The sequence below is a fragment of the Falco rusticolus genome, chromosome 9, assembly GCF_015220075.1.
Source record: "Falco rusticolus isolate bFalRus1 chromosome 9, bFalRus1.pri, whole genome shotgun sequence".
NCBI lineage: Eukaryota > Metazoa > Chordata > Aves > Falconiformes > Falconidae > Falco > Falco rusticolus.
Genome location: NC_051195.1, coordinates 18,816,121 through 18,829,763, shown reverse-complemented (window position 1 = coordinate 18,829,763; position 13,643 = coordinate 18,816,121). Strand labels below are relative to the sequence as shown.

General features: G+C 40.0%; 1 protein-coding gene across 1 annotated transcript; it reads right to left on the bottom strand.

Annotated features, from left to right (window-relative positions):
• Positions 1 to 360: 360 nt before the first annotated feature.
• Positions 361 to 13,315, bottom strand: LOC119153183 (kinesin family binding protein). The gene is made up of 7 exons (XM_037399219.1): positions 12,930 to 13,315; positions 10,475 to 10,573; positions 6,751 to 6,830; positions 6,407 to 6,590; positions 5,205 to 5,289; positions 2,581 to 2,690; positions 361 to 1,898 (listed from the first exon to the last, which is right to left on the bottom strand). The coding sequence occupies exons 1-7, from the start codon at positions 13,272 to 13,274 to the stop codon at positions 1,020 to 1,022; spliced, it is 1,782 nt and encodes a 593-aa protein (XP_037255116.1). The 5' UTR covers positions 13,275 to 13,315; the 3' UTR covers positions 361 to 1,019.
• Positions 13,316 to 13,643: the final 328 nt, after the last annotated feature.

Genomic DNA, 13,643 nt, shown 5'->3' with positions numbered 1-13,643 from the left:
GACAATCAGGACAACTTCAATAGAGAAGTCAGCAATTGATGGCACACAGGCAAATCTGGAACAGCACTTCAGCAGCACTGGGATCTGCAGCAACTTCAGGGAGTTCCCCGCTTGCAGCTCCTGCTAAGACAGCACCCGGGCTCCCTGACCAACACAGGGTAAGAAGCCATCCATGGCATCCCAGGCATTTAAGCTGTATTTGGCAACTGTTTGAAGCACAGCACCTCTTAACCTGTGAATTCTCTATAGTATATTAAAAGCACGGTATCTCCTCCCACCACAAGCGAAAGTTTCCTGCTTTCTTGCTCTTGGTTCTGGGACTTCAATTGTTTATGTTTTTACTGAAGATACGCACATGGGAACGCTTTCACAACTATTTATTTTGGCCAAAGTTGTAACATAGATCATATCTTAAAACACAAGGAAAAATAATTCTAAGGACTCTGAAAAAACATTTAGCCAATCTAGTCCATTTATTGAGCCTCTATCAACTAGGTTTTGATTAACAGGGGAAAAAAGAAAATACTGAGCAACATACAAAATAAATACTGGAAATAACATACAAAGTTCCCTTCATATGGATAAAGTTTTCAGGGGATGAATGTCAGAAGAGGTAAGATGCATTCTAGTTGGAAGAACATGCCTCGGACTTCTTAGAAAAATTTTCCTAAAGAAACAGATTCTCTTAAAAGAAAGAATTTTCATACAGCACTACATTTAGAAACTAAACCATATGCCAAAGGAAAAAAAGTAAGGAAATAAAGGTTTATCTTTACATACAGGACAAACAATACAAAGCATTAGCTGGACATTAACTTTACATTTAAAGTTCATACCATTAGTGTGGGTGAGCTACTGAACAGGACAGCTCTGAGTTTTTCACACATACTACTGCAGGCTCTGGATGGAATGCCAAACTGTAGACGCTTCCGTTGTATCCATCAGTACAGAAGCTGTCTGACAGCACTGGTTTTGACAGATATCATTTTAATAGTGCACATTTCCTTCAAGGTAAGTATTTATATAAATGGACATAGTTTTGCTCTTAGCCTTTCCATTCTTGTTGGAAGAAGACCCACCATCTCCTTACTGAGTTCTAGTTCAGTTTCAACAGCACGGACAGCATCTGGATACTTCTCACAATAGTCTACCAGAAATGTGTAATATTCCAATGATGTCTGCATGTTTTCCAGTTGCTTTTTGCTATCTGAAGTAATAAGCTTACCATATAGTCGTGCAATATGAAATTTAGCCACCATTGCAGGGCGAAGAACATCTTCCTCGAGCTCTTCAGGAAACACCTTATCTGGATTCCTCAAAGAATCTAAGAAGAGTTCATAATATTTGATTGCTAACTGAGCCAGAGAATTGATTTTTTTAATTGTGTGGGAGTCTAGCTCCTCCAACCTGTTACCAATAGCTACCTTTAAATCCATCATCTCATAGTAGGTGTCGGCTAGTTCAAACTGAAGCTGCCGACTAATCAACAGATAGTACTGTGGATTCAAGTCTGCATATATAGGCTCCAGCATGTCTATTCTACGCTTGTGCATTTTGCAGCGCCTCTCATAGTCTTCTTCAAAGAAAGCAAGTACCTTAAACAAAGCACTGTGATCCTGAACAATTTCAATATGGTCAGTAACATAACCATCAACCTGAAAGAACTCTTTTGCTTCCTGAACATAGTTCTGACCAACTAGGAATATTTCTCTGGCTTCTTGAAAATCTAAAGGATACACACTGCTCACTTTCTCTTCCATGGCTAAGACAGAGTCACAGATATCACTCGTCCCAAAAAGGACAGCTTTTTTCCTGCCCTTCTCTTTTTCATCCTCTTCCTTTTTCCTTTGGGCTTTAAGCTCCAATTGCCTGTCTGGATCCAGCTCTCCTATGTTATCCTGAAATGACAAAGCACACTAATTAAAAGTGCACATGGCTTATGGAGAGAGACTTAAGACGGAATCATTTGAAATACAAACTAGTTAGCAACAAGACAGAAGAGAAGATACGTTGGCATATAAGACCTTCTATTCACACAAAATAACTATGTACGTTACAGTCTATCTTAAGTCTTAGGTTTTTACAGATTCTAATTTAGTCTCCCAACCCTGTGTGACAATATAGCTAAAACAATAAATGTAAAACCCAAAGGCCCTGACCCTGCAAAGCATTTCAGCAAATGCTTAAAGGAATGAAATGAACGGTTGAATGAATGAGAACACCAGCACACAAAACTGCTGCATATTAAGACGACGCTCTTACTAGCCATTAAATAAGAAGTAATCTGCCAAATCAAGCTGCAAGAAAACGCAGCAGAGAGAAGGGAAATCTGTGAAGTTGCTGTACAAGTAGCACAGTAATCACACTACAGAGATGATCTCCTATCTGTGCTTACTTCTAAGCGCTGCATTAAAGTCAAAGCATACTACAAAATGCTTGCTACATTGCGAGCGTCTATTGTATTATTCATTGGGTGATTGCTTATCACTTGCTACCAACTGTGAACTGATTCCTGTTACATATATCAAATCAGACTTTGTTTTTAAACAAATGACAGCTACATAACAGATATTCTGTTACCTCAAGTAATTTCCGAGCGCTTTGCAGGAGATTCAGGCAATACTTAATCCAGCATCTTGCAATTTCAGCTTTTCTCTGTCGAAGGTCCTGTTGGTCTTGCTCTGTTTCACCTATTGAATGGACATAAGCACATAAAAACTTCTGGAGAACTTGAGCACTCCAGCAAGAACTTCAAATGCTACACACAAGGAGTAAGCTATTTGCATGTAATTAATTTTTCCTCATTGTTAGAGAGAAACATGTTCTCCACATTAAGTTATATAATTCTGTAAACTGTCATTCTGGTAGAAACCCATATAGATTAATATGGATTCCTCATGCATGAATTCTTCAAAAAATAGATCATAATGTATGTTTAAAAAGACCTTCAATCGTGAAGGTGTTTTACTGGAAAAGGTTTTCATGCCTCTGGTAACAAGAGAAAGAAATTGGGATAATTTGTTTTTTGAGATTCGGCTGCCTGCCCAGTAATCGTTCCTGAGGATGATTAGGGCCTTTGTATTGCAACGGGCCCCAGACTTGTTACCAAAAAGGGAACAAAAGTAGGGGAAACTGCCTTTGGTTCAACCACCTGGTACTAACAAAGTATTTGTTAGCTCTGCAGATTTGGTATTTTTCTCCCCAGTTTCCCAACTGTCATATAAGTAGCAGCACTGCTGATGTCTCAAGACAGTATTTTCAGAAACCAAATGAATTTCAAAGGGAATTCATTTCCCAGTCTCTAGGCAAAAAGCAGTGTGTTACCTGAACAATGAGGGGACACTAGAACTCCTGTTCACCAAATCAAAAGCCAATTTCAGACTCAGATCCACTGTGTTTATTGTATTTCATTACAGCCAATCAAGTTGTTCTTATTAAGGAAATAATTGTTGCTAATCTAAGCAAAGGCACCTTTACTAAGTATCTGTGTGTGTGTTTATATTCCAATTAACAGGATAAAATGAATGTGCTTGAGAGCAGCCAATGCTGACTGTGTATTAGTCTTTCTGTAAGTTAGAACTTTCTGCATAATGATCTTCAAGTCCACAGCCCAGCTCCCTGTACTGTGAAAAGGAAGGGAAAATAGGATAAATGTTTACTCCATTGAAACAAACACAAATATCACTACTCCTGTTTGTTGTAGGAGGAAGTCAAGATAGAAGTTAGCCAACTGGACCAAAAATCGCACAAGAAATTATAAAGTACCATTAAAAATAGGCCTCATCTACCACTTCTGGTCTTGCACCTGAATCTGAGACCATAACTGACTGTATGTTTCTACACGCCTACTGAAAACATAACCTCATTTTTTGGCTTAAGTATCATATACTGATAACTGTGCAGTCAGGTACCTATGGAAGCCCATAAACACTGATTCAGACCTACTGAATCTTTCATAATATACTGTTTTAAAACAGTCTAACAAATTAGCATAACCTGACTCTCTTGACAGCCCTATTTCCCTGAAACTAAAAAACTTTTAGACATCATCCTCAAAGTACTGAAAGGCAACTGCATAGAGTTCTATATTTTTGAGCTAAGAGAAATACTAAAAGCAACTAATGTACTGTCACTGCACATCAATTTAAAAAAGTCAGCTGTATCTATTCAGGTTATATTTTAACCTGAAACAACATCAGTGGATTAAACATTTTGCATTCTAAACAGCTCAAACCATTACAAGTTAACCAATATATTCACTGTTGGAAGTCAGAGTTATGAACTCACACAGGGGCTACCCGAGTACTTGCTCACTCTCCATGAGTTAAAGCTCTATTGATTTGAAGCTTCCACTTGCCCAAGCCACAGAATGTAAAAAGATATTGCTGTAGGTAAGTAAAGACTAAGCCTAAAACAGAGGACTGACGCTATCATGTAACCACAGGTCCTTAACTGCGGTCAGTTCTCTAAAAGTTTCTTTTACTGATCTTCACACTGAATCACAGAGTTGTTCCTTTGCATCAACACCAAAACGACAAGAAGAGCTATGACTCCAAAAATAGCTATTGATGAGGCTGCAGCATCCAGCAACAAAAGACGACACAAGTACCTTCTGGATTTGGGGTTTTTAAGAGCTGCAGTTTCCCTCTCTCTTTTAAAACTATCCCCAGGAAGCATCTGGTTTGGTTCATTGAGTTCACTGAATCATTGCCCTCTGATTACCGAGAAGCAAAGGCAAGCTGCATTTTAAGCACATGTAGATGAACAGAGATATTGCCGCTACTGAAATGGATATTGGTTTATATTTCACTTTTGTTCCGGTATGCTTTCTGAAACACCAGCAACAAGCACTTGAGTTTTTCTCACAGGGTTTACTCATAGCCAGTCTTCAGCTGTAGTAGCAGCAGCTCTTCAGAAACATTCCACTTTGTTTTACTTTATAAAGTATTATAAAGTTTTACTTTATAAAGTATATAGTATAATATTATTATAAAATTATACCATATACTTTAATATAATTTAATATAACTATAAATTAATTTATAAAATTATAAAGTATTCCACTTTATAATTGTTAATTACAAAGACTTTAGAAAATTAACACTGGGATTGTTTTGTATGTATTGCTAGACTTCAGTATTAACACTGTGTCTCAATCATGCTTAATTCACAGCATTTTATTCAAAACTTTTACATGAACTTACTGTCTTCAGCAGATGGCACCTGTCCAGCTTGGCTGAAGATGACACTGGCTGCTGCTAAACAGTGCCGGGACTCCATAAAGCATTGCTGAGAGAAACAAAGAGCAGCATTTAACAGTGGTATAAGCAGCCTAAGCACTGCCCCTCACCTCTAGTAGTAAAGATATACAAAGACAAGGGAAATGATAGAATTGAGAGGCTCTGGAGCATATTCCCCTGGACGCTGGGAAAAAAAGACAATTTTCCCACGTCTAATACTGAATACAGTATTTTCTAACCAAACATTTTCTCCCTACAACAGCCACAATAGCAAGCCTTGCTTTTAATATTAGATACATACCTTGCGAACATTTTCACTGTTCTGATCTATGCTACTATCGCTTCCTTGCGGTAAAGGAAGTGATGTCTCGTGGTAAAGATTGTATCACAGAGTGTTAGTCAGAATGAGCTTCACATACAAGTCAACATTATGAGTCAGACCTAGGTTCCTTTACTCTTATGTGGCAGTTTAATAGCCACTGTTTAATGATTAGTGCTATCAATGCATCAAAGAGACACAGACATTACAAGTTACTGTTGAAATTAGCATTAACTGGCTTAAGTACAGCACAAGCCTTTTAAGCATCTGAAAAAAGCGTCTGAATAGTCTGGACTATACACGTTCCTAAATAAAGCTGAAGCATTTCCTAACACAGTAGATTATTTAGAGTCAACACAGATGTGTGGAAGCAAGCAGCTACCATGTTACATACCCACTTCTACATTCACATAGACTCGCACCGGTCTTAAGCACATGCTAAGGTACAAAGGACAATAATTTATACGAAATGCAACATGTAATTACCTTGGCCCTCAGATGTTTTTGTGAAAGAACAATATAAGAAATAATCTAAAGTTCAGTGATTAGAACCTTAAAGTTTTACTTACTAACATGTTGCATCATTACTGACACTTCATTAACTATACAGCTCTTCTTATGTCTACACCCCTGCTCATTTTTCCTACTGCCATTACACCACCACAGGAAAGCCACTATGTCCTCTTCAGAAAAAACTAACAGGTGTTTCACACCAGAAGACAACTCGTGGTTTTACAGGAGTACATTTTAAATTCAAAACGAGCCCCATCTCAAACAGCTGTTTAAATAATTGTCTTACTCGACAGTTACATTTATAATTACAGCAGAAAAATATGAGGTATATTACCTTGGATAGATAGTACTGTGACAACGTAGCAGCATTGAGTGCCCATTCTACTGGGTAGTAGCCACAATACTCAAGCTGTCGTTTAAGAGTTGTATGACAATACTGGGCAGCCTCCTCAATCATCTCCAAGTGTTGGTAGACTTGAGCCAGATAATACAGAGTATGTGTATAGGCTTTTTCAAATCTGGAAAAATCAACAGTCTCTTTAGATTTCCTCTTTTTTTTTTTTCCCCTCCCTGAATACACCTTCATAAATTAAAAAAAACAAACAAACAAACACAAAAAAACCCAAAACAAAAAACCAAAACACAAATAATAATTTGTGTATGCTGCTACACGTCTACCTTTTGGATCTTTCTTGGTCTGTGAGTTTTTCTTCTTCTGCCATGAAATGTTCACTGGGATCCAGGGGAGGATTTCCATCCTGCAAAAGTACAGGATAGGTTCAGCAAACTACATTTCTCTTACTTTGTACTCTAGCGCTCCCTCTTGTAGCTACAGATGATTTACCGTTTTTCAATCCCAAATCCAACAAAACTTCACATAACATGTCTACACCTATCTCAATATCACACCTCTGGAGCAACTCCACAGACCTCCGGAGATCTAGAGGTTGAAAGCCACAATTCCACACAGAATTACATGATTTTCAGCTTGTAGAAGACTACTTCTTATATACTTTAAAGTAACACATGCTGTCTGCAACCACAGTCCTGCAGAATCTGAATTAGTCTACAGGACTGTAATTGGGTGTCTTATTTTGGACAATAACCTTCTGGCTTTTAATGCATCAATTTAACACCACACATACCTTCAAGTGTGAAATATTCGTTTGCCTAGCTGCACTGATCAGTAACAAGAAAACACCCTGCAGGAAGTACTGCAAAGAACATTATGTGCAGAGAGTGCTCAGCAGACGTACTGTCAAGACTTACCACTGTGAAATGACTCTCTTTATTCACAAGCTGGCAAGACTATTTACCCAAATATATGAGACAACAGGCAATGTCTTTGGAGGATGAAGCTGCTAAACCTTGATACAAGGTACGACCCACATGTAAGCTATTAATGACGTAAACTACTTCAATGAGAAATGCTTTTTTGGTTTTTAAACCATGGGTTTTGTCAGAATCGTTATACAGACAACTATCATCTTTCAGCACTGCTGTGTCCAACCTTGCCTTAAAACAACTGTTGATAAAGTTAAGAGTCTGCATAACTGGCAAGCCCAACAGATTTACATTGCTCATGGCAAAGTTTTATTAGTCTGTGCTTATCTAATTACCTTTGTAGTTGTGAATACCTTCAGATGCCAATTCTAAAAAGCTTCAAATGCAGGTGTCTTTCTAAAGGGGTCTTTTTTTTTCATTACACAACGCATCCTGAAGGATATTCAACATGTCTGCTGGCAACAGGGCCTAGCTTAGCACACAACTTTCCTAGCCCTCTCCTAACCCCACTTATTTCTTGGCACAAGAGAAATTAAGGCAACAAATAAAAAGCAGTTCAGAGAAACACTTTTCTTAAGATGATAAGGACTCAGGCAGGAATAGAAACAAAGGTAGAGAATGCATTCAGTTTTATAGGGAAGAAAACATATCCTTATGTTTGTGCTTCTCATTTTAAAAAATCCTGAACGGATTTGTTTGCTTTTAATGGAGAGGTTTTATTCACCTACAAGGATGAACAAATGGGTTTGAGACAATGACAAACAAATAAAAGTGTGTTTAACCTACCAGAGAGGTGTAGGGTTTTTTTTACATGATCTTTTATTCTTTATGGTTTTCTGTTTATACCTCATTGGTTTATAAGATGTGAATTTATCTTGTTTTCTTTAGATACAAAGGCTTACAACCTTACAAAGGCACTCAAACCTCCTAACAAGATTTGGAGTATATTCTGGCAAGACTAGAGCTGTTCCTGCAAAGAAAGCAATTGAAATGACACAGTAAGAAAGACCCTTGCCTCCTTCCCCTGTCTATATGTTTATCCTCCAATGTCAAGCCTTATGCCTTTAATTATCCTTTGGAAGAACTCTGCAACTTTACAGGTGGACTTTATCAGCCCAGGCTCCTGCCCATGAAGTTTAGCGCCCTCAGATTTTCATTGTAGTGCATTAAACAATCAGCTTTCCTAACAGCAAAATGTTGTTAAAATAGATAATTGTTTTTTGGAAAAAAACTTGAAAATATATGTAAGCTCAAAGCATTCAGGAGCAGAAAGCAAAAGGATTTTTTAACTCTACCAAAATAATTTTATTCTTGCAATTGCCTTGGTTTTGCTGTAGTTGCTCGTGGAGGCTGGGGCTGGGGGGGCGGGGGAAAGATAACCCCACTCAATTTGTAAGTTAACTAGACCCAGTTAGTAAAAAACTAAATCCACCAGTTCAGGAAAACACTTCCATCAACAGTTTACCAAAGATGATCTGACAGGAAGGCTTTCGGCTTTCTGATAGCCTAAACACGAGGCATGTTAAGAAAAGTACATTCAGATTTTTAGAATCCGTGAATTATGAATGTTGACATGGTTGTACAAATCCTAAAGATCAAACACCACTGCAGGGAACTCAAGTCCTTTTCATAAACCATAAAGCAGCCTAACAAGCTCCCCCCCATGCCCTGTGTTTTGGGGGGATTTTTTGTTGCTTCTTTGCAGATTATGTCAAATACAGTTCAGTATTTTCAGAGAAACATGGCAGAAGTCCAGTGAAGTTACCACAAAAGCTCTTTTGTTGTAGTTCCTTCTCAAAAAATGTCTTTAGGCATAGCTATGTTTGACTATATAATGCCCTGAAATATAAAGTGGCAAATAAAAAAACACCGAGGAAAAAAAGAAAGTGACAAAGTGACCTGATGTGGCTTACTGACAGTCACATATGTATACCCCAGTCAGGAAACAAAGCCCCAGGAAGAATATTCACTAGCCACTACTAACAAAAATAAACCGTTGCAGAAAAGTCCACAGTGAAAATGTGGAAGTATTCAGCTGCAGTGTTTAATCCACTGAAATAGATGGCAGTACCAGCTCAAGTGCCAGAATCCTTCAGAGGTGATATGGAAGCTAAGAGTATCGTATCTGGTTGGGTATAAACATCCAAGTTGAACATCAGGAATCAATTAGAGAGGGTCTGTAGAGAGATGTGGTACCTCTAGTTAGCCTAACTGATCCAGAGGGCAGGAAACAAACAGACAAGCAAAAGCAGAAGTGGGTTTTTTTTCTGGTTCTGTCTTTTCTCTCTCCTGTTGCTGTAGGATAGCCAGTGTGGCGACAAAGGTGGGAATATGGCAGTAACCAACCAGCCAAGACTAACCCATTCTAAAGTTCCCATGAGAATAATCCAAGTTCACATAAAACCTGAAATGCAATTTCATTAAACTAAGTTCTGTCCAACCTTTACAGTTATCGGAAGACACAGATACTGCTCCTTTAAGGTCACAAATGTTTTCAGCTCACTCAGGAACTGCCCCTGATGCAAGTCAGTGTAGGAACAAATTTGCAAAAAGCTTAAAAATAGCACAGAGGAGCCTTAGTCAATACACAGCACAATCCACAACTCAAAAGGTTATTTAATATGCATGAGGTTTAGCTGTTTATAAGACTGTCCTTTTGGATACAGACCTAAACTACTTGCCTCTATGCAACACTGTGCACAATCAGAGCAAACCATGCAAATATTAGTTTTGTTTCCTTTTCCCACTGAATGCAATGGATTGACGTTTTACAGAATTTCCAATGTAAGATTAAGAATAGTCTCAATTAAAAGCCAAATCCTACCTAGCTCCAATTTTGAACTATCAAATCAAAGAGCTTTCAGAAAGGACCATTATTTTTGAGCAAAATTATTTTCCTGAATAAATCCATTTTGAAATTAGCAAGTGACCCTCTAGCTTGCCTCTTCCTATGCTAACAGTACAAATCACATCACTTTTGAAAAGTATCATAGCAACCAGTATAAACTGCAGAAACTCAAGTTCCATCACTGGGGGGGGGGGGGGGGTGTCAAAGATTACTAAACCTGTAAGTATTAAGTGAAATTAAGACCTGTCACAATTTTAATAAACACAGTACCTCTTTCATGTATTGATTATACAAGGCTTCCGCAGATTCCAAGTAAGTTTGTGCAGTTTTAATTTCATCCCTTTCAGACCACAGGATACCTAGATTGTTCTGAAGGTAAAAGAAAAACTAAGTTAGTTATTTTCCCATTATGTCCCATTTAGACCACACATTTTCTTCAAACAATTTATCAGTCTTCATTCTTATACAGACACGTTCTAATACAAAGGACTTCAAAAAGCAAAAGTTGTGCTCACCCGTTTTATTGGCAGTTGCTCAAAAGGGAAGGATCTCACACAGCTGCAAATACATACAAGTCACCTTGTACAATATAACTTTCTGTATTTAGTGTGCTAAATAAGGATTGGTGTGTTCAAATAATGAGCTTTTTCCACACAGTGTATTCTTCATCTGATTCTTGCAACTCTGATGTTATATATAAATATCATTTAAAAAGAGCCAAGGAATTAGAGATTTGTCATCATGACTGTAGAAAAATTTAACAGGGGAAAGATACGCTCAGAATGAATGCTTGTGTATTTTCAATAACAAAGAGAGATTAAAAGAGCTGTTAAGATGCAAAAGCTACAGATTACTGCCTTCAAATTAAAATTACAGCAACGTACATAGTAACATTACTGCACCTGTGAATCCACCTTTTAAAAAAGCACTTCTAATTTTATTAATAAGATGAAGGCATTAATAACATTCCATGTCTCATGTGCTAATTTAATTCCTAGGCAGTGTTGTTACAAAAAAACCTGACAGGGCTAAAAAAACAAACCACCTTCAAAAGAGTTAGAATCTGTAGCTGTGTGCCAGCCCTGTGTCCCTTTCAATTCCATTTGTTCTATTACTTTTATAAGCAAGCACCACGCAGCATGATGCTTATGAACAGAAATACTTTGTCCATGGCTGAGCAGTGGGACGGACTAAATTTACTTACACAGAAACTGTGATACACATCCTATGTAGAAGCTCTGAATTAGGGCTACAGGAACAGGCCCTGCAGGAAAAAGGAATGCTCCGTATTTCAAAGCAGAAGTCAGTGCCATGACAACATATCCTACATATCCCAGAACCTGGAGAGGTATAGCCACCGTTGACAATTACTGCTTTTACATCAGAAGAGTTTTTTAATTAAATACTCAAATCTTTTACAGCCCTGGGGACTGCAAGCTGAGGGCATGCCCGTTTACCATCCTGCCCTCAGCTGCATACTTGATGACAGTGCTCCAGGCAACAGTAGACCTATTTACTGTTGGACCACAGCACTTCACATGCATGACACAGAAACTTTACCCTGCTTTTTGCTAAAAGCCCCAAAATAGGAAAAATCCATGCAAACATCTGTCCAATAGAAAGAAGTACTGCTTTCCAACACACCAGTTCAAAAGCACAGTGGAATCCCCGACCTTCAGCCACAAAAGCAACAACTCACCAGGAATGTGTAGGAGTTCCTACACCCTGGGAAGATGCTATCCTACTTTGGCTGCTCAAGCAATCTCCAATCCTATGAGTAATAGATGTGTAGGGTGTACCCAAACCGTCACACTGAAGGACGGCGAGCAGATGTAACCTCACAAATTCAATTCAGTTAATTTAACCAGGATAAGACAAGTCACTGTTTAACTAGCACCCTTCCACATGAATACACAATTCCTCGACAGTTTTGCAGCACTGAACAAGGAAGTATTACCGAGCCTTTTCTAATTACAGCAGCCATTTTTGACAGAGACCTCCAAATAACTATTCTATTTAATTTAAAGTCTAGAGATAGATATTTAAGTATACACCAGCTGCCATGACAGAGCAGTTGAGCAAAGACCCTTTTGTCAATCTTCACACGACAAGAACTAGTTTTGTTCACAGTATTACTTTCTTCAGAATAAAAATGTGAATATTATTATTTTTAGCCCTACAAAACTTTATTTACTCATCTGGAATAAAATAAAATAGGTTAAGAAATAACTGGCAAGGCTGAAAAGCAAACAAGTAAGTGACAACATCTGAGAACGATTTACTTTTTCAGGATACTGCATAAATAAAAGCATCTTCCAACTTTACTTTGACAACAAAAGACAGTTAAGGAATCACAAATAAGCTCTGGACATACCGAGGTCTTCAATTGAATTTATTCTTGCTCAGTTCTTACAAAGTTCTGTCTCAGCCTTCTATCCTGAAGAGTACACCGTTTTGCCAACACCTAGTTGCTATTAAGAAAATAAACTGATGCTCTGCACACCTAGAGCCACCAGCAGCAAGCTTAATGCAGAACAGCATCTCTCCTCAGATGCCACCTGCCAGTTATTTCTTCGAGCAAGAAATAAAGGCCAGGACTGCTGGTGTTTATCACTAGAGCCATACCCATCAGTAGGCCGAAGCCCACGAACACCCCTTACCCTGCCTGCAGCCCACTGTACAGCGCGGCCCACAGACACAGGACACACACACCCCCCCAGCCCACCTGCGCCTGTATGTAGAGGGAGACGCAGTCAGGGGAGAGGCGGTGGGGCTCCAGCAGCTGCGTGCAGCGCTGCAGGTGCTCCTCGCCGGCCGACAGCTCCTCGGTGTCCGTGTGGTTGACGCCCAGCTCGTACTCCAGCACGGCCCGCCGCACGGCCAGCAGCCGCGCCTCGCCGCCATCCTCGGCAGCGCTCAGCAGCTGCTTGACCTCCTGCAGCAGCGCCCGGGCGCTGTACTTGGAGCGGTAGGGCTCGGTCTCCGGGTCCTTGCGCGATTCCACGGACGAGAGCGTGCGGGCGGCGCGGAACTTCTCGCACACCGCTGCCCACCCGCCGACCGCCGCCATCTTCCCTCCGCCGGCCGCCCAGCATCACGCGCGCCGGCGCCTGACCCGCCGCCGGCCAATCACCGCGCCCGGCAGGGCGGCCCCGCCCCCTCGTCAGGGCGACCGCAGCGCCGCCCCCCTCCCGCCGCCACAGCGGGGAGCGGACCCCTGGCGGGTCGGCGCTCTCCCCTCTCCTGCCGTTTGAAATCCTTCGTGTTTTCCCCTACAGCCTCCGTGACGGGGCTGAGGGCAAACGGTACCAAGCACTGAGAATCAGCAGAGGGCAACAGGCAAGCAGGAGCCCCCCCAACAGCCGCCAGAGCCCCAGCACCTGTGGGATGCTCACGAGAAAGGGTGCAGAGGGTCTCAATCTCAATTTTTTCTGAGAAA

Bases quoted from the DNA above. Each gene is read 5' to 3' on its own strand.
- LOC119153183 (XM_037399219.1), bottom strand. From the start codon at position 13,274: ATGGCGGCGGTCGGCGGGTGGGCAGCGGTGTGCGAGAAGTTCCGCGCC. The intron at 10,574-12,929 runs GTGGGCTGGGGG...TTTTACCTTCAG, and splicing joins CCCTCTACATACAGGCGCAG to AACAATCTAGGTATCCTGTG. The intron at 1,899-2,580 runs GTAACAGAATAT...TTGTCATTTCAG, and splicing joins GCGCTCGGAAATTACTTGAG to GATAACATAGGAGAGCTGGA.